Source organism: Hipposideros armiger, unplaced genomic scaffold (genome assembly GCF_001890085.2).
Source record: "Hipposideros armiger isolate ML-2016 unplaced genomic scaffold, ASM189008v1 scaffold_34, whole genome shotgun sequence".
Lineage (NCBI taxonomy): Eukaryota > Metazoa > Chordata > Mammalia > Chiroptera > Hipposideridae > Hipposideros > Hipposideros armiger.
In genome coordinates, this window is record NW_017731384.1 from 4,927,855 (window position 1) to 4,946,186 (window position 18,332).

The 18,332-nt window shown below is 46.4% G+C and overlaps 1 protein-coding gene across 2 annotated transcripts in view; it reads right to left on the minus strand.

Moving 5' to 3' along the window:
• RGS9 (regulator of G protein signaling 9) overlaps positions 1-18,332 on the minus strand; it is an 83,547-nt gene that overhangs the window by 13,481 nt on the left and 51,734 nt on the right. Inside the window, exons 9-15 of one of the 2 annotated variants that reach the window (XM_019637767.1) lie at positions 15,062-15,133; positions 10,607-10,636; positions 10,005-10,066; positions 8,042-8,155; positions 6,057-6,172; positions 3,042-3,129; positions 981-1,119 (exon numbers count right to left, since the gene is read on the minus strand). In XM_019637767.1, coding sequence (XP_019493312.1) covers positions 981-1,119; positions 3,042-3,129; positions 6,057-6,172; positions 8,042-8,155; positions 10,005-10,066; positions 10,607-10,636; positions 15,062-15,133 — 621 coding nt within the window. The remainder of the gene's footprint in view (positions 1-980; positions 1,120-3,041; positions 3,130-6,056; positions 6,173-8,041; positions 8,156-10,004; positions 10,067-10,606; positions 10,637-15,061; positions 15,134-18,332) is intronic. The other variant, XM_019637766.1, reaches the window with a different exon arrangement.

Consider the following 18,332-nt stretch of genomic DNA (forward strand, 5'->3'; position numbering starts at 1 on the left):
TGAAAATTCTAAATTATTACATATTTTAAAAGCAAGGTAAAACTACCTCTTTATAATACAATATATGTAAAAGACTAAGTAAAAGAAATATAATAAAGGAAATTAATTTTTTAAAAATGTCATTCACACAAGCCTACATCATATAAAAGAGTTTCTAGAGATACTTTGCCATAAAAGAATAATTGCCCTATGAGACGTTGAAGCTTTTGAAGAAAGTCTTGTTGGGCATGGCTCCAAATAGGAACCGTACCAGACAACGTCTCTAAGGCTAACTCTGAGCCCCAAATTCCAATTTCTTAAGAAAATGATTTATTTTCTCACAGTTTCCCTTTATTTTTTTTAACAATGTCCTACAAATTCCCACCACGTTCATTTTATTTTAATAATCCAGAAGGCGATCTGAATTCTGTAATTACACTAAACCCTCCATGCATTACATTTGCTTAGGGCCAAAGCCACCAGAGCTGCCACCATTCTACAATAGAGACTAAGAACCCGGCCTTAGGACCCAGGGAGACCCCGTTTGAATCTGGACTCCACGTCTGATGGACTCCACCCTGGGCAAACAACGGGACCCTGAAGATGCAATTCCTACCTCGTAAATTGTCTTTGACACAAAGCTCCATGCTTTGCACAGCACCTGCGCCTTGGAAGCCCTGAGTAAGTAATAGTTTTTATAGCAATACTATCATTACCAATGTCATTATTGCTGGTACTGCTACTGCAGAGTGAAAGGCCCACAAGAACACTCACACAACATCTATAGCTGGTCCTCCCCAGCCAGCTAGCTGCGGGGGCTCAAGGGGGTTCCTGCCCAGTGGACAGGTAGAAGAGACAGTTGACATTCTGCACCCCAACACCAGCAAAGCAGTAGCCACAGATCATCTCCCTTTCCCCCCCGTATCTAAAGATCTTTCCGGGGACCTAGGCAGGGAAGGGCTTCCTGGCCCCCGAGGATCCGCAGCTCAGGCCCCACCTACCTTCTTCATGAGCATGTAAATGTGGGTCTGTGCGGCATCCAGCACATAGCGGTGGGGATGCCTCAGACCCTTGACCGTGATGTCCATGGTTTTGCCATCTATGTTGATCCACCGCCTTGCCCCCGGGGCCAGAAATAACCTGGGGCGGGAAGGAAAATATTAGCAAAAGTAACGAAAACAAGTGTGTTAATGAAAACTTCACAACTGCTTGGGAGGGAGGGGTTGGTTGACATGACTTGGGTCTCCCGGGGTGAAAGTGGTCCCTTTTTAGGAGACACGAAAACATCTGAACAGGTTATCAAGCAATATTTCTTAGAAGCAAGAAGACAGCCATGCCAGTATTGGGAATATGCATATTTAACATGAGTGTTTCCTGATGTCTCAGAGAGCAAGAAGTGGGTGGGGTAACTCTAGTCATTAGGGCGGAGAGCCCAGCCTCCAACGTAACCCCTCTGCCTCCTTATTAACCAGGATTCAGGCAAAGACACCTCCAAATTGGGTGCTCCATGGCTTCTGCTCTCCCTCGGCCCAGTCTAGATGTATCTCAAATACTGAGTCAGGAGGCGGCCCATAACCCCAGCACCTGGGCAGTGGTTTGATGGCCTGGGCATCCTTGCCAATGGCCTCAATGAGAACCCAAAAACCCGGCCACACTTCCTGAGCCCTGTAGCTCCACCTGGGATTTTGGGAGCTCTCTGATAGTTCCCATCCTGTTGTGGAGGGTTAGGAATACTCATGTGGCTATTTTGCCACACTCCTAAGCTATACCTGAAAATTTTGGAATTCAGGCTAAGATTCCATAGCTAGGGAGCCTGGGGAGGAAGGAAGTTGATATAAAAGTGGAGGCAGCAAGTTTCCTTGCAGTAGATTTTTGGAATTATGGGCTATCGTGTGCAAGGTGGTCAGGCACTATTGTCCTGGGGAAGGGCATCACAGGACCTTCCTGGACTGACAATCCTCCCACCCCCATTTCTCGTGGTGAGCAGAGTCCCTCCCTGTGGGAAGAGGGGGGCAAACGTTTGAGGAAGTACAGAGGCCTCTGAGTATGAGGCCTCAAGCTCTTCGCTGCAATGTTGTTGGCACCTCTCTAAATTGGGAAAACTGGGATGGTCCATTCTGAGCCCGTTTGAAGGAAGAACACCTGAGGTTCAAAGGGATAAGTGCACAGAGGGCAGGGCCAGCTGGCCTGCCACCCGGAGCTCAGCACCACAGCCCAGTGGCCGCGGAGGGCAGGTTCCAGCCCAGCATGGTGCTTGGGCTTTGGGAACCGTAGCCAAGTATGTGACCATGAACTAACTTCACTGGGCGCTCAGAGTCCAAGGCAGGTGTCTACTACGGCCAGTGCAGAGAGGACTGGCAGGGATGTGACCACAGCAAGACAAGAGCACCTTCTAGGCAGGGGTCGGGGGAAAGGAGTAGAGGAAGAGACAGATTTCAGCAGCTGTGCATCTCAGCAACACGGGTAGTCTCCTCACACCCACTCTTTCCCTCTCCACCCGGCCATCAGAAGCAGGGCTGGTCCTTCTGAACTGGAACCCTTGGCCCCTGGGGAATTTGGAGAAAAGCCAGGCCTGGAGAGGGACAGACTTACTGCTACACTGAGCAAGTAGGGGCTAGAGCCATTCAGTACACAATAAGAGCTGTGCCCACATTTGTATCCCAAGCTGCGCTCACTGTCCCAGACACTCAGAGGGGAACCTCCCTTCCCCTCATGGGCCTCACTTCTCTAAGATGACCTGGGGAAGAAGTTTTCCCATCTCACCTATTTGCTTTCTTCTCTCTCTCAAACAGACACACACAGCCCCTACCTCTCAGGAGACCTAAGGAGATTTAGTCAAAGACAAAGCACTGTAATTCAGAGCAGCTTGCTTTTTTTAACTCCTAAGCACATTCCCCTAGGAGCAGGGGAATCCTTCTAAAGCGGTTGTGAGCTATTTATAGCATGGCAGGTGCAGTGGCTGATGCTGACACGAGGGGTGTGGTTCCCCTGACCTCAAAAGCAATGGGGTGGCCAGCGAGGGGCCCAAGGGGAGGCTCTCCAACAATCTGGCTAATCCTCACTTGTAAATCTCTTCCGCTTTCTCCTTGACCTTGGACTGATCTCCATACTTCAGATCCTCACAGGCTTCCCAGAATCCCAGATTCTCCCCTGCACAGGGAGGAGGGGGGGTCCACGCAGATGAAAGCCAGACAGGAAACCAGTTGAGAGAAGAAAAGAGGAAAGAAAAGAAATGGGTCAGTTGGGATAAATGCGGTTCCCAGGCGTGTTGAACATCTTGCTTCTGCAAAGCAAGCCGCGGCACGTTGTGGGGCTGGACAAAACATGCCTGGAGGGCAGGAGCTGCGTCTGACTTCCAGGGCCTGGGAGAGCATCGCTAGCCTAGTGCCCGCCCCACACGTGTTCTTTGAAATGGACTAGATTGGCACCTGCCACGTTTGCAGCCCTACGTGTCTATTGCGAATGCTGCTCTTCCCCCAACAAGACAGCTCAGAGCTCACATCAACCCCCAGGGGCTGTCACGTTCTTTTCTGTCCTAGAATTGGCTGTAGCAAATACACTTGAACAAGTTCCCATACGACTGGGCTCGTAAACAGGTGCTGCTACGCGGTAGGTTTTCTTTTTCATGAAAAGTCCTGTTTCCTTTGCTCACGTTCAGGGAGCGCGCCTGACTTCTGCCTCCTCTGTTTGTACGTAGAGACCCCGTCTTTTAAAGCCCCCTGCAGGGGGTGTCCTTACAGAGAGACTGCTCGAGCAGCGATGCTGATGGACTGACTGACTCTCAGTAAAGGCATGGCCGCTAGGGGAACTTAACAGAGGGTCAGTCACCTGAGCCAAAGAGGCTCCGCTCCTCTGGGCCCCAAAAGAAAGCCAGAATCCTTCATTTCCTTCCAACTTCAAGTTCTCCAACCAGTTCGCCCCAGTACCCAGATTAGTGTGCATACTTTGCTACAGTCATCCCAGGCGGCAGTTTTAAAGATGATCACACCAGTGGGACAGCAAGAGTCTGTGTGTGCATGTGTATATGTGTGTGCATGTGTGTCAATGAGTGTGTGAATCAGGGAATGCCGCTGTGTGGGGAAGTGAGTAAGAAAAGACCCTTCCCCTCCTTTCACTGTATTTTTTAGGGAAGCCCCCCAGGTATCTCAGATTAGATCAAGGCTGTGCAAATCTAAGCTGGTTGATGTCTGTCCCAGAATGATAGACACAGATCCTTCCTCTTCAGCACGAACTTCAAGTCGTTCGTAGGACTGGCTGCAGGCGTTGAGTCAACAAGCCAGGGATGCTTGACTGATCTCACATCAAGTGCAAGGTAGGCCTTCTTGCCCATGGCAAAAGATGGTTCATTGCTTAAGATTAAAATTAAACAAGCAATTATTCACAATAGCCAAAAGGTGGAAACAACCCAAATGCCCATCAATGGAGGAATAGATAAACAAAATGCGGTGCTTACATGCAATGGGATATTATTCAACCTTAAAAAGGAACGAAATCCTGACACCAAGGACAACATGGAAAAACCTTGAAGACATGATGCTGAGTGAAATAAGCCAAACACAAAAGGACACATATTTTATGATTCCATTTATGTGCAATGTCCAAAAAGAGGCAAATCCATGAAAATAGAAAGTAGATTAGTGGTTGCTTCGGGCTGGGGGGAGGGAGGAAGTGGGGCTCAGAGGAAGAGAGAGGAATAGCAAATGACTTCAATGAGTAAGGGGTTTCTTTTTTGAGGTGGTGAAAATTTCCTGGAATTATATAGTGGTGATGGTTGCACAACTTCGTGAATATACTAAAGCCACTGAACTGTGTACTATAAAAGGGTATGTGGATTACGGCATGGGAATTATATGGTATGTGAGTTTATGGTATGTGAATTATATCTCAATTTTTAAATGTTCTTAATCAAATAAGCAAACGATGATTCATGTGCCCTGTTCATACCTGAAGCCTCGGGAATCTCCTAAGGAGATGGCCAATAGAACTATTTTAATCACGCAGGGAAATCTCTTCCACAGATTTTATTCCTAAGTAATGCGTGGGTGGGATGAACTCAGGGTGTGGTTTGTGACGTTGCCACTAGATGGCATCCTGTCCACTTCTTCGCCAGTGGCTTCTGGCGGACGCTAAAAGCATTCCCTTTCCCCCTCCATCTATGCTGGGGTTTATTATATCCTGGCAATTAGGCTTGATTAGAGAGAAGGATTTTCCAGATTCTGTATTATAATGCAGTGTGCTGTATCGGGAGGTCAAACAGGCTAATGGCATGTCTCTCTCGTGGGGTTAGTTTCAAGAGGAACCCCGCACGAGTGGGTCTGGAGGAGTGAGCAGCCGAGTACCGAGGCTCAAATGTGATGCTCCCCAGAGCTGGGGACTCGGCAAAGACGTAGATGAACCCCATAAAAGTAAATATTTCAACAACGGTGGTGAAGTCAGCGGAACAGTCAGCCTAATGAAATGGGTCCTGAGCTGGCCTTTGGATTCTCGGTGCCGTGCATTTAAAAAGCTACAAACGCCCACCGTGATGGCACATCCAGAGGTGGACTCTAAAATGGAGCCCCACCAATTCCATTCAAGTCCGCACCCTCCCAACACCCTGAAGGACGGAAGCAGACCAGGAGCAGCGGTTCTCAGTCATGGCCACATATTAGAGCCACTTGGGGAGGTGACAAAACTTGGGACCTCCCACCCTAAATAAATTAAAAAGGCACCTCTGGGGATGGGATCCAGGCAACTCAAATGTGCAGCCAGGGTAGAGAAGCCCTGAGCTGAAAGAAATCAGGCTGGGAGACAAAAAAGAGAAAGCTTGCTTTTCCCCCCTCCCTTCCGGGCAGGCTTCCCTGAGGAGCTGCACTTAGTGACAGGGGACACAGGAGCTCTTGGGCTGGTAACCTGAAAAAGATCGGGGTGAGGACGTGAGGGTGGCCTGAGGGGATGGCACCCCCTCTTGGAAATGTGAATACGCTAATGTGAGCAGATGAAATTTTCTCCCAACTGTGGGGTCCCTTGGGAACCCCATACTAGACGTTACAGGACTGTTTCTCACAATAAACACTTAAAACATCAAAGAGACCCACCACTGAATTCTTTCTTGAGAAAGTACTGGAAGCTCTGTCGACCCTTGGGGTCCCGGATCAATTCACTGAAGTTGAAGGCCCATCGTTCCACCCGCATCTTGGTTGGGATTTCCACCCTGTGGGGATGACGACGTGTAAATGCACCAGATACTCAGTGCGGGGAGGGGCTGTGTCAGGTGGCGCCTGGGAGAGGGTGGGGGGGTAGGCTCCCCACTAACCTCCATTAATCACCCCCTTCCATGTCTGCACAAATGTACAATCTAAGTAATCACTTGTTAGGAAAATGCCGCCTCAGACAAGTCCCCCTGGGCCACGTATCAGGAGCTGGCTACCCCAAACGTAAGAAGAATTCCCACAGAGGACAGCGTCACGCTCCAGCCTCTCCCTTCGCGTTCAGGGCAAAAGAACAGGAATGCCTCCTCCAAGGCCTGTGGATGGCCAGCTGCCACGCCGAACCAGGAGAGAATTCCAGGACAGCACTGGTGACGCGGGCTGTGGCCGCAGCCACCCACCTCAATGCCTGTCACCCACCACACAGCTGCCCCTTCACCACTGGAACACACCGGCACCTGGTGGGTCTTCCTGTACCTGCCTGCAGGCCACGCACCCCTGGGTAGATCCTATTTGTCATCTATGCACCCTCTCTCGGACTTCCTCTAAGATGCAAGCCCCATTCCACGTCGATGTTTTGAAAGGATTCCTTCCCAAACCATCTCAGGACGCGTGGCCCAGCCATCTCCTCGTGGAGGGCCGAACTCTGCATGCCTTGCCCATAAGGAGACTCAGGTCGCCTCTCTTACCTGCTACCTGGGAGACAGGCACGGACTCCAGGAAGCCATCTTAATAACGAGTGCCCCAGAGGGAGAGGGAAGGCTCCCCAGAAGGTGGTTCTAGAGTCTGCAACTGACACTAATACACAAGTGACCCCAAACTCCAGATGAGTGCCCTCCTTAACCCATCAGCTGCCCATAGCAGGCTACATGGAACAGGTGAAAGGGCTCCCCAGCTATGCCTGCTTACCTGGCTAGACCTGGGCTCCCTGTATGTTCCTCATGCTTTAGTGCGATGGCCTTGGCATTGACCTAAGCTGTGGTTTTACCAGCCCCCCCTCCTCCTCTATCTTTCCCTCTGACTTGACATTCACACCCTTTTCTTATTCCTTCCTTCATTAGCTTACACTCTCCTTCTGTATTCCTGCTTTTGCCCCCTCTTCCAAACAACTGGTTTAGGCAGACACAGTTAGCAGCAGCACATGTTCCAAATGCACAGAGCTAAGGTGGTATGATTGCCAAGACAGCGTTAGGGCCCTGCCCTCCAGGATCTTAGTTTGACTCTAATTAGATATCCAGCCTGCAAAGCCATAAAGATAATTGTTTTCTTTTCAAAAACAATATATTGTTAAACATAGACCCAGCAGTTTCCACTCGTAGGTATATACCCAAGACAAACGAAAACATGTCCACACAAAAATCAGTACATGAGTGTTCACAGCAGCATGTTTCAGCGTATCTGAGGGCAGAGACAACCCAAATGTCCAGCAACGGATGAATGGATAAACAAAATGTGATATGCCCATACAATAAATAATATTCAGCCATCAAAAGGGATTGAGTCCTACACGTACTATAACACCGATGAACCTTGAAAGCATTATGCTAAGTGAAAATCTAATCACAAAAGGCCACGTATTATATGATTCCATGTATATGAAATGTCCAGAATAAGCAAACCCACAGAGACAGAAAGTAGTTTAGTGGTTGCCTTAGGCTGGAGGAATATTGGGGGTGGGTCATAGCTAAAGGGGAGGGGAGGGTACTTATCTGGGTGACAACAATGTTTTAAAATTGTGGTGATGGTTACACGCCTCTATGAATATAGTAAAAAACAACAACATTGAATTGTACACTTTAAATAGGTGAATTGTATGGCATGTGAATTATAACTCAAAAAGCTATTTTTAAAAAACCAACATTTCTAATACATACAATTTGGCATTTAAATCCCAGAACTGGGTGTCATCTGTTATCCAAGGATTGCTAGGGAGGCAGCCTGACATGATGGCGTCATTGGACGAAAATTGCTCACTGTATTTGACGATCCTGAAAAGCAAATAGAAAACGATTTCCTAGAAGTTCAACACCTAAGAGACTAAATCAATACTCAGGTTGATTAACCAGCCTGCCTTCCCTTTTTTTTTTAAATCTTTTTAGTTACATACTTATTACTGTCTTCTTAGAAAAATGCTCTAGTTGCACTCAAATTGGCAGGTAGTTGACAAAATCTGTCCCTCTTCTACTTGTGAAGCAAAATGTTGTCCCCTATTTCATTAAAAATACAGCCTTTTTACATTTTATCATGAGTTTTCAAAATTAAAAGCAGACTCAGCTTGCACATGTTTAGACAGGTGTCTTGGCACCATGTTGGAAACACAAGGCTTCCAGAGACTTGTTGATGTGTTGGGTTCCACGCTTTGTGAGGATAATGCCTACGTTTGGGAACTTAAACCCATTATTCAAAACCCGTGGTCTCATTGAAGCGTGAATCCCACACTCACAAATGTGAGGCAAGAGCTAATTCCTGCTCGTTGAGTTAGATCTTCTGAATCAACACATTTTCTGGTTTCTGGGCAACTTGGAAAAACCTGCCATGCCTCCACCCCATGGGTGAGGAATTGCATCAACAGTAGACACATAAGGCACTGGCCACAAAGTCGGCCCACAGCCACGGGACATCGATAGAATAGGACCCATGCCCCAGATATATACCAGAGCACTGCATTTGCAATTCTGTGCAAGACTCCCAAGGCCCTCTTGTTCTTCAGTCAGACCTCTAGTGGAGCAGGGGAAGGGAAGAAAAAAATCTGATCCATAGGTCCAAATAATAATGATGTCAACTTTATGGTAATGAGGCTCTGAGCCAAAGAAAACTTGGAAAGTGGGTCTAAGGAATAGCCGATAGCCTTTGAGTCTCCTTCAATGTCCTTTCTGTTTGGTTTCATAAAACTGGGTTTCTAGAACATCGAAGTAGGCGGTCTTGACTTAATCACAGAACAATGAGTATCATTACAACCCAGAGTGTCCACTGAATGCAAGGGTGTACTCTCATCTGTGACTGGGCTCAGCTGCCACAGAAGTTGAAAAAAGTGGACGAGGTCAGGGCACATTTTCTCAGGCAGGTGGCATTTTTGCAAACTAGGGATTTGAGAAAATGTAAAAAGATATTTGAAGATTTTTTACAAGAGCCTAAGCCCTAATTATATGAGAAGAAAGGCACTAGACAAAATACATCTTCCATCTCGATCAATACCATTCTCAAGTCTGAATAAATAAGTCACATGGTGCCTTCCCAGGACTAAGCTGGGTCCATTTTCAAGTGTGCAGAAGAAAAATCACAGTTAGCAAGGTGGTCCTAAAATGAATTCCACCCCTAAACCCTTTTGTGTCACTCAAATAATGTGGGACTAGGTCAAGGTAGCCTGATGTTCAACAAATCAAACATAAATTTCCAATTTATCCTGATTGGATTTTAAATCAAGATTAATAAAGGACATTTAATAGTCCATGGAACCAGCAAACATAGCCCACATATACTTAATAAATTTGAATGGAGAGTGACAGGAACACAGGCTGTTATGGACCCCCATAGAGTCCAGTCCATGAACTTTCAGCTCCTCCCACCTTCCCATCCACACATTGTTAGATTCCAAGAAAACTGACAGACTTGTATAGAACCTCACCCACCCGATTTGGCTTAACACAAGATGAGACCTGGAGACTTGTGCTGAATGAAGAACTAGTAACTTAGCCCCCAAGAGATCTCTTTTGTCCCTCAGAGTTTATTAGGGTCTTAAGTCAGTCTGTGACTTGTCCAGTTTGGCTTAAAGCAGAAGTTCTCCTCTGGCCTTCCTACTGTTCAAACCTCAGCAAGACCAACAAATTAGGGACATACCCTCCAAGGGACACTGAAGACTTCACCGTAGACCTCATCAGGGCCTGTTGGTAATACATGATCTAGAAGAGACAGAGTCATTAGAAGATGACCAACTGCCCCACCCTGGAGCATTACCAACATATGGACTCCAGCACCAGAAGCCATACCCCCATCACAGCACCCTTTTCCCTCACATGCCTCTGACTGACAGAAGCAGATCGAATCTCAATGGCCAATGATGATCAGGGCTCTGCCTGGGGCCCTGGATACAAGATTTGCCAAATTAACTAATATACCACCCTGGACAGATTCTGAACAGCCCTGTAATTGTAGGAGCAGGACCCAGGATGGGGGTACAGACGCTCTACAAAATTTGCTCCCACGTTCTTCACATCAGTGCCTTCTGAGGGTGTCTCATATCCTAAGTCTCAGCATCAGCCCCATTCAGATCTTCCCAAAGATGCTTTGCCATTCTGTGCCGTCCATTAATTTTGAGACAATGATTTGAACTTTACACACGGCTTTCATCTCATTACTGAGCGCAGAGCATAAAGCCAAAGTACATATAATTTGTCAGAGGATTTAAAATCAAACTTCCCTGGAACTGGGAGGCTAATTACCTCTTTTCTGACAGCAGTGATTGTTTGTTTCTGTAAAACAAAGCAAAACACCATTAAACGGATGTCATTAAATCATTACAGTTCAAACGCCCATTTGAAAAACAAAAATGTTTTTCCCAGGAGAAAACTGTCCATCTTTTCTTGCTCAAAAGAATTTTCCCATCACCACGAAAGACCTCCACCCTATTCTGCACAACTATTGCAGAATTAGATCAACTAAGATATTGGGTGATAAAAGGAGTATGATTTACCACTATAACTTTACCCTGCTCTCCTAAAAGCCAAGATGAATTCAAGACTAAGTTTGGTATTGGTCCCAATCTACCATAGTGCCTACAGAACCAACCATCTTAAATGGAACGAGAGAAAAAGATGGGGAAGCTAGTGTGGCGCTTGAGTGTTTGTTTCTTTTCTCCCAGGAGAGAGATCTGAATGAATGGTGAGACTCATTTCTCAGGAATTCATAACAACTTGACCAGAACTATGGGGGGACACATTGCCAAAAATAAAGCACACAACTAAAAGCCTCAAGACCAAGGCCGGCCGAGTGGCTCAGTTGGTTAAGAGCTCACTCAAGAGTGCAAGCTATGAGCAACAGGGTCGCCGGTTCGATTCCTGGCCCGAGCTGAGCTGCCGCTGAGATGCCAACAGGTGGCAGGATGGCTCAGCTAAAAATAAATAAATAAATAAACAAACAAACAAATAAATAAATAAATAAATGCCTCAAGACCAGCATCCCCTGAATACTATGTCAGGGCTCATCCTCTGAGTGAAGCAGCTGACGCAAGGGCGTGTCAGGGATGAGATGCAGGGTGTCCTCTCTCTCTGAACTTTTTTTTAGTTATGGCAGAGAAAGAATGGCTTTAAAAGGGACTCAGTGTTTGGGCTCTTAGAAGCTCCTGGGAACCATTCAGACCTATCTCTTACTAAAATCTTCTACAGTCTGACATGCTTCTTTGGAATCACTTTTCTGCTTCATGCAACTCTTGGAGGTTGGGCACAGTTGGTGAGTCTAGTCTCAGTTTTCCTAGGTTTGGTTGTATCCAGGGGCTGCCTGGTGCTACTTAAAGTTGACCATCCTAATTTCTGGCTGCTGATATCCATGCTACTTCACACAATTGGGTCTTCACTTGGAAAAGAGTCAGAAATCCAAGGAGGACACTACTTCCCTTCAGCTAGTTAGCAAAATTACTACCGGCCTAGGAGTTCATTGACAAGGAATGAAGGCGGGTCCAATCTGGACCGTCACATACTTGTGTCTCCTTTCTTATCCATTCCGGGTTTTATTTGCTTCATTAGGTTGCTTTTATGCAATTGCTTTCCACAGGAACTCTTTTTTCCTGGGTGGCGGAGTGGGGAGAGTTATTTCAGAAAGATAAATCTCAGGTAGGTCTTTTGTTTGGGGCTCACTCACAACCTGACTTCCTCCTTCACAGCACTTATAACAATTGTAATTGTATATTTGTTTGTGTGACTCTTTGTTTAATACACATATCACCCACCAGGCACCATTAAGAGCAGGCCAACCATGTCTATCTTCCCTAGCATAATGTCTGGTGCCAAGCAGATGCTCAAGAAAAATCAAATAAATGATGACTGCCATGTGCTCAGAGGCCTAAAAAAAAGTGGAGATGTATTCTAAGCTTAATAGAATATTTTTCCACTTAAAAAATTGAAGACAGTCTCCAAATGATCTAAACATTTTGGCAACCACATTGAATATTCATTCTCCTTCTATCCCAGCACAAGGTACTGTTCCAGAGGACAAAGGACAAACAATTCTGGTGGAAAAGGACTCTGGGGCCACAGTAGATCTGCATGCAAACCTCATATAACCAGGTTCTTTTGTTAGAGTCTACCGAAGTGGATTAAAAAGAGTTATCTACTGCCCTGTGCCCTGTGCTGAAAGGGAACCTGGACTCCTGCATAATAATAACCACTTAGCAATCAGCACAAAGCAATTTACACCTCTTTGAGTCCTTACAATGTTTAGGGGAGAGGTTTCATTACTCTCATATTCAGCTGAGAAAGCCCTGAGGCTCTGAGCATTAAGGGCAACTTTCTAAACATCTCCTGGCCCGTAATTGGCTGAGCCAAAATTCAAACCTCATCTGCCCTTTGCGAAGCTGAGGCGGGATCCATGAGAAACAGAAAATAGCCTGCTCTTGTCACCAGCTCCCTCCTTATCCTGAAGCTGAGAATGCCACAAAACGAAAACGACTCTGCCCGGCCATTTCTTGTAAAATTAAAACAAAACGAGAGGTGGAACCCCAATCACAAGATGAAACACACACACAGGAAACACTCTTTAATTAACACTGCTGATGGTAAAAACAAGCTCCCAGCTAGAAGCTAAATAAGATCTGAGGATCGACTGTACAGCATGGTGGTGACAATTAGCAATACTGTATTACATACTTGAAAGTTGTTAAGAGAGTAGATCTTAAGTGTTATCAACACACACACAATCGTAATTATGTGAGGGGGTGGCAATATTAACTAATCTTATTGTGGTAATCATTTTGCAATATATACATGTATCTAATCATCACCTTGTACACTTTAAACTTACATATAGTATATGCCAATAACATCTCAATAAATCTGGGGGAAAGAAATGGTTAAGATTCACTGTCGTTACCATTTCTAGCCATAGTAGGCCTGTCGCTGCTCAGTAGCCAGCATCCTAAACACACTCCTTTAAAGTGCCCAGGACCCAAAATACAACTTCCTGTCGGCCATTGTCCTGTGGCCACAGGGCTCCTGGGTGGATGATCACAGAAGAAATAAGCCAGATTCTCAGTCTGCCCCATAGGGAGCTGTTTTTGCAAGTCACTTCAAGGCTACCTAGCATGGTCAGACTTTGGCCTAACATGTTTGTTTCTGGGGCCATGATCCCAGTCTTCAGGGTTTAAATATTTTTACATTTTAATGCACTTCATTTGCTTTTATTACCCTTTAGGGCCTTGCATCGGTGCTGTGGTTTGCCGTTGGTTTTCTGATTCCCAGAATTACCAGCTATCTTCTGGGAACAGGATGCAGTGAGCTCTCTAATAATAGGGTTCAGCTGAATCTGAGGTTTCCCCACCTCCACCTTNCAGGAAAAAGAGAGCTGGTGGAAGAGAGAGAGAGACAGAGAAGATGATGGTAAACGAAAGAGGAACATCAGCAGGGTGGACACAGCCCTCAGTCTCACACACTCTGACTCAGCTGACACAATTGCCAACATCTATCTGGTAAGAAATGGGTTTTGAAAGCCAGGAGGCCCTCTCTTCTCCTAGCCTGACCCTGATATGCTTTCCACCTCTACCCGCCCCCTCCCCCCGTCCCCCACCCCTCCACACCGGAGAGGCTTCCCGAGCTGCCAGTTATCCAGAACAAAAAGCAAATCTTGCAGCCCGGTTCAGTATTTGTCTTGATGATTCTGTTTCCATGGGAACCAAGCCTCAGCAATTATCTGTCATCTGACAAGGGGAACATGGAGAAGGCTGGGGAAGGCTGGCAGTGTCACACATGTATCAAAGGAAGGGTCGCTTTGAGTTGTGGGCAAGGGACTTAGCAATGCCCCCAGGTGATACCCTCTGGGAACTCGAGTCTCTCTCCACAAGGACTCTGTCCCTAAGCCTGGGCATCTGTCTCACACATGGGTGGCCGGGGGAGGGGGGGGGAGTTACTGGGATCAATGGCTCTCAACCGGGGCAATTTTGTTCCCAAAGGTACATGGGACAATGTCTGGAAACATTTTTTATTATCAGGACTGTGAGGCGGGCAGGGAAAGGCACGATGTTACTGGCATCTAATGGGTAGAGGACAGGGATGCGGCTAAACATCCTACAATGTGCAGGAAAGCCCCCTTCCCCCCAAAGAATTATCTGGCCCAGAACAAAACTGCCATGGCTGAGAAACCCTAACATGGATGCTCACGGTTTCAGCAGCTTCTGAACTGCGTTTCTTTAAATCAGAAACCATCACAGGAAATTGGCCATCCATCATAAATGGTGGCCTATTGGGGGAAGGGCTCTTTTAAAACAAAAAGCATAGGAGACTCTTTGCAAAGATCCCACCCCACAGAGATGCAAAAGAAAGCGGATCATTCCAGGTCCTGTCCTGTGGATAAAGGTTTAAGCCCAAAGTAGATTCAAGGGTTTCAAGCCTGGGGCCTATCGTTTTCAGGGAGTCAGAGAACTGGCTGAAATTGTGTGCAGAATATCTGTCTGTACATCTTTGGGCAGAATGCTTTCACAACTTTCATCAGATTTTCAAAGGAAAAAGTGACTCATGGCCTCCCCGTCCCCGACACTGGTATCACAGAACCCATAGTCCTCCTCTCTCTGGCAGTCTCAAAGGGGAGATGCTATTGCCCCAACAGACACAAACAGATAATAGACATGTGGACATCTTCCCAGCCTAGAAACCTGACCTAGGCCCTGCCCGAAGTATGCAGCAGAGACCTACCTGGTTTACCTGAACTTCATTCGGATTGGTCACTCGGTCCAGGCCATAGTCCAGCACATTGTTCATTCCTGGCTGAATGGAATAAAAATCACATAAGGACCACTACTGGGAAAGTCTCCAGTTTCTAATTACCTTTGGGGTCTTGGCTAAGCTGCCAACCATGAGACTGAATTGAGAAGGGCTTGTGGCCTGGCCCACAGGGAGCGATGGGGGTGTGTAAGGCCCTCTGAGTGAGCTGGAGGGCGTCACAGGACTGTTCCGCCACAGCATCCCCAGAACCTAACACAGTGGGAGGGACGCCTGCATGCACTGATGGGTGGATGGATGGATGGGTAGGTGGGTGGGTGGGTGGATGAATGGATGGATGGATGGATGGATGGATGGATGGATGGATGGATGGGTAAGTAGGTGGGTGGGTGGATGGATGGATGGATGGGTAGGTGGGTAGGTGGGTGGATGAATGGATGGATGGATGGATGGATGGATGGATGGATGGATGGATGGGTAGGTGGGTGGATGGGTGGATGGATGGATGGATGATAGATGGATAAATAGCACTCAAACTCAATAAGCGTTCACTCGGATTAGTACATGGGACTTGCCACTCCTCCCGTGGTGCTCCCTCTTCACCCTATAGTGCAGTAATCCAGGCTGTAGCCAGGCTCCTCCAGGTTCCAATCCTAGTTCTGCCACTTCCTAGCTATGAGAAAGGTCTTGGAAACGACTTCTCCTCTCTGCACATGGTACCCCTTCTGGGAAATGGAGATGATCCCTCCTATCTGTCAGGTTCTTGTGAGAATTTCACAAGATGGAGTGTGAAGCTCTCAACAGAGAGTAGCTATTACTGAGCAAGGGACTGCATTCATCCTAAGATCGTGTATGTAAATAAGGCCTAGCCCAAAGCTGGGTCTTCATCTGTGTCAGTTCTGTTCTCCTTCAGGCCCCTCTCCAGCCAATCTTGCTCTGTCTCTCTCAGTTCCTTCAAGCCAAAAATTTGGGTCTTGTACTTCCCTCTGCTTTGGTACCAGGCACCCACCAAGTTCTCCTGTGATTAACCAGGCTCACGACACTAAAGCAGAGGCAGAAAGCAACTGGGTTTTCTTTCCGTCAGATTCAGCCTTACCGGTAGGATCAGCCACATTTTTTAGCTCAGAGCTATGGTTGCCAAATAAAATATAAAATCCCTAGTTCAGTCTGAATTTCAGATAAACAACAAATATTTTGATATATAATTTTACATAAAAACATATTCCATAAGATTTTAGTATAAATATATAATACATGTCAAAATATTGGGACATAAATCATTTGCTGTTTAACCGAAATTCAAATTTAACTGAGCATCCTATATTTTATTTGCTAATTCTAGCAACTTAGCAACTTACCATGGGGGCAAGTATTGAGCCTAGGTAAGGAAGAGAAAAAAAGAAAGAACTAGAAAGTAGGTCCAGAGGAGGACAAGGAAAGGGAGTGGCCGTCTTCATCCTAGTTGTTACATGTGGACCTCAATCAACCAACACTTATCAGCACTTACTGTGACTGATATTGTGCTCAGCCCTGGAGAGCCCGTGGCATCCTGCCACGAGACATCCCCAGCAGGTCTCATGGGGGAGACAGCCACTCAGCAACTAATCACATAAATGATAAATTACAATGGTGACAAGTGCTGTGAAGGGACAATATAGAAGTCCAAGCCAGCCCTTAATGGGTTGTAACCCAGCATGGGGGCAGAGGGTGGGGAGTGTGGTAACCAGAATCAGGGCCTTTGCCTGCAGTGGGTCCTAGGAATTTGTTCCTTCCATCAAGTACAAAGAAAACCCCCCAGCTTAACCAAAGACAGATTTCACACACAGCACACACACACNTGTGTGTGTGTGTGTGTGTGTGTGTGTGTGTGTGTGTGTGTGTGTGTGTGTGTGTGTGTGTGTGTATTGGGGCAACAGAAGAGAGGGTTCTGGACTTCTCTAAAAGATGGAGAGAAAATTAATGCAGTGTGGGGAGAAAGAACATGGACTTTGGAATCAGGCCAAGGTCAAAATCCTTGCTCTGTCACTTACTGGCTATATGACTTTGGATGAGTTCTTTCACGTGTCAAAGCTCCTGTTTTCTCATTTGTAAAAGGGGATAGAAGAAAAGGGGATTAAATGAGACAATAGACAGGTGACTGGCATACAGCAAACTTGACATAACAGTGGCTGCTGATTTAGAGGTCATGCATTGCTACTGAGAATACGGATGGCATGGTGTTAGCCCTACTTACAGGATAAAATACACGATGCCCGTGCAAGATCTGGGAAATACTTACACTCACAAGTAATTTGTTATTTACCTGAAATTGAGATTTAACTGGGCATCCTGCATCTTGAATTTGCCAAATCTCATAAACCTATCAATATTATTATTATTTAACCAAAGGCCATTAGAAGCATTAAATTAAAATAAAGTTATTAAAACACACACACACACACACACATACACACACACACACATTTCTAAGCAATTCAAAGAAAACCACCTCATGATAAAGAAAGAAATCAACATTTTTTTCACCCTGGAATTCATGCACAAGTCCCCTGCTTTCTCAACTGTTGGCCCTCCTGAAATGGAGTCACTTCTTTACTCCTTTACTGAGTGACACGTTTTGTATAGTAAAACATTCTGTCTGAGTAATCTTCCAATGCATGCATGGGATTCTAATGTATTATTTATTGCTTGCAGAGTTGCCCAAATAGGGACACATCTAGAGCTTGTTTATACAACTCTGTGGCTGGCTTGTTGGCCTTGAAACCAGGTTCCAGCCTGCAGACAACTGTCACAGGGCAAGAGGGTCAAGGCCATGCCCTCAGAGGCCCTCCTGCCACTGCGGACAGGGCTGCGGGAGCCCAGAGCAGGGAGAAGCAGCAAGGACCCCGGGATGGGACAGCCAGGCGGGATTCTGTGCAGAAACAGAGGTGAGGAGCGGACAAGGCAGGGAACAAAACGCAAGATAAGGAAAACCAGGAGGAACTGGTGCACACAGGCATCAAGAGCAAAGAGAGGGTAAAAGTCAGAAACCAGGAAATCCAGGAACTGCTGCAGTTAATACAAAGCAGACAGAAGAAGAGGTGGGAGGCAGCTAGCTGTCCAAACAGACAAGAGTTCAAGGTTGTGATCCTCTGAAGTAACTGTCCTGCCACATACTCCCTGAGTGGGCAGAGGCACGACAGACTGTATGATTTGCAGGGCATAGTGCAAAATAAAAATACAGAGCCCGTTGTCAAAAAAAAAAAAA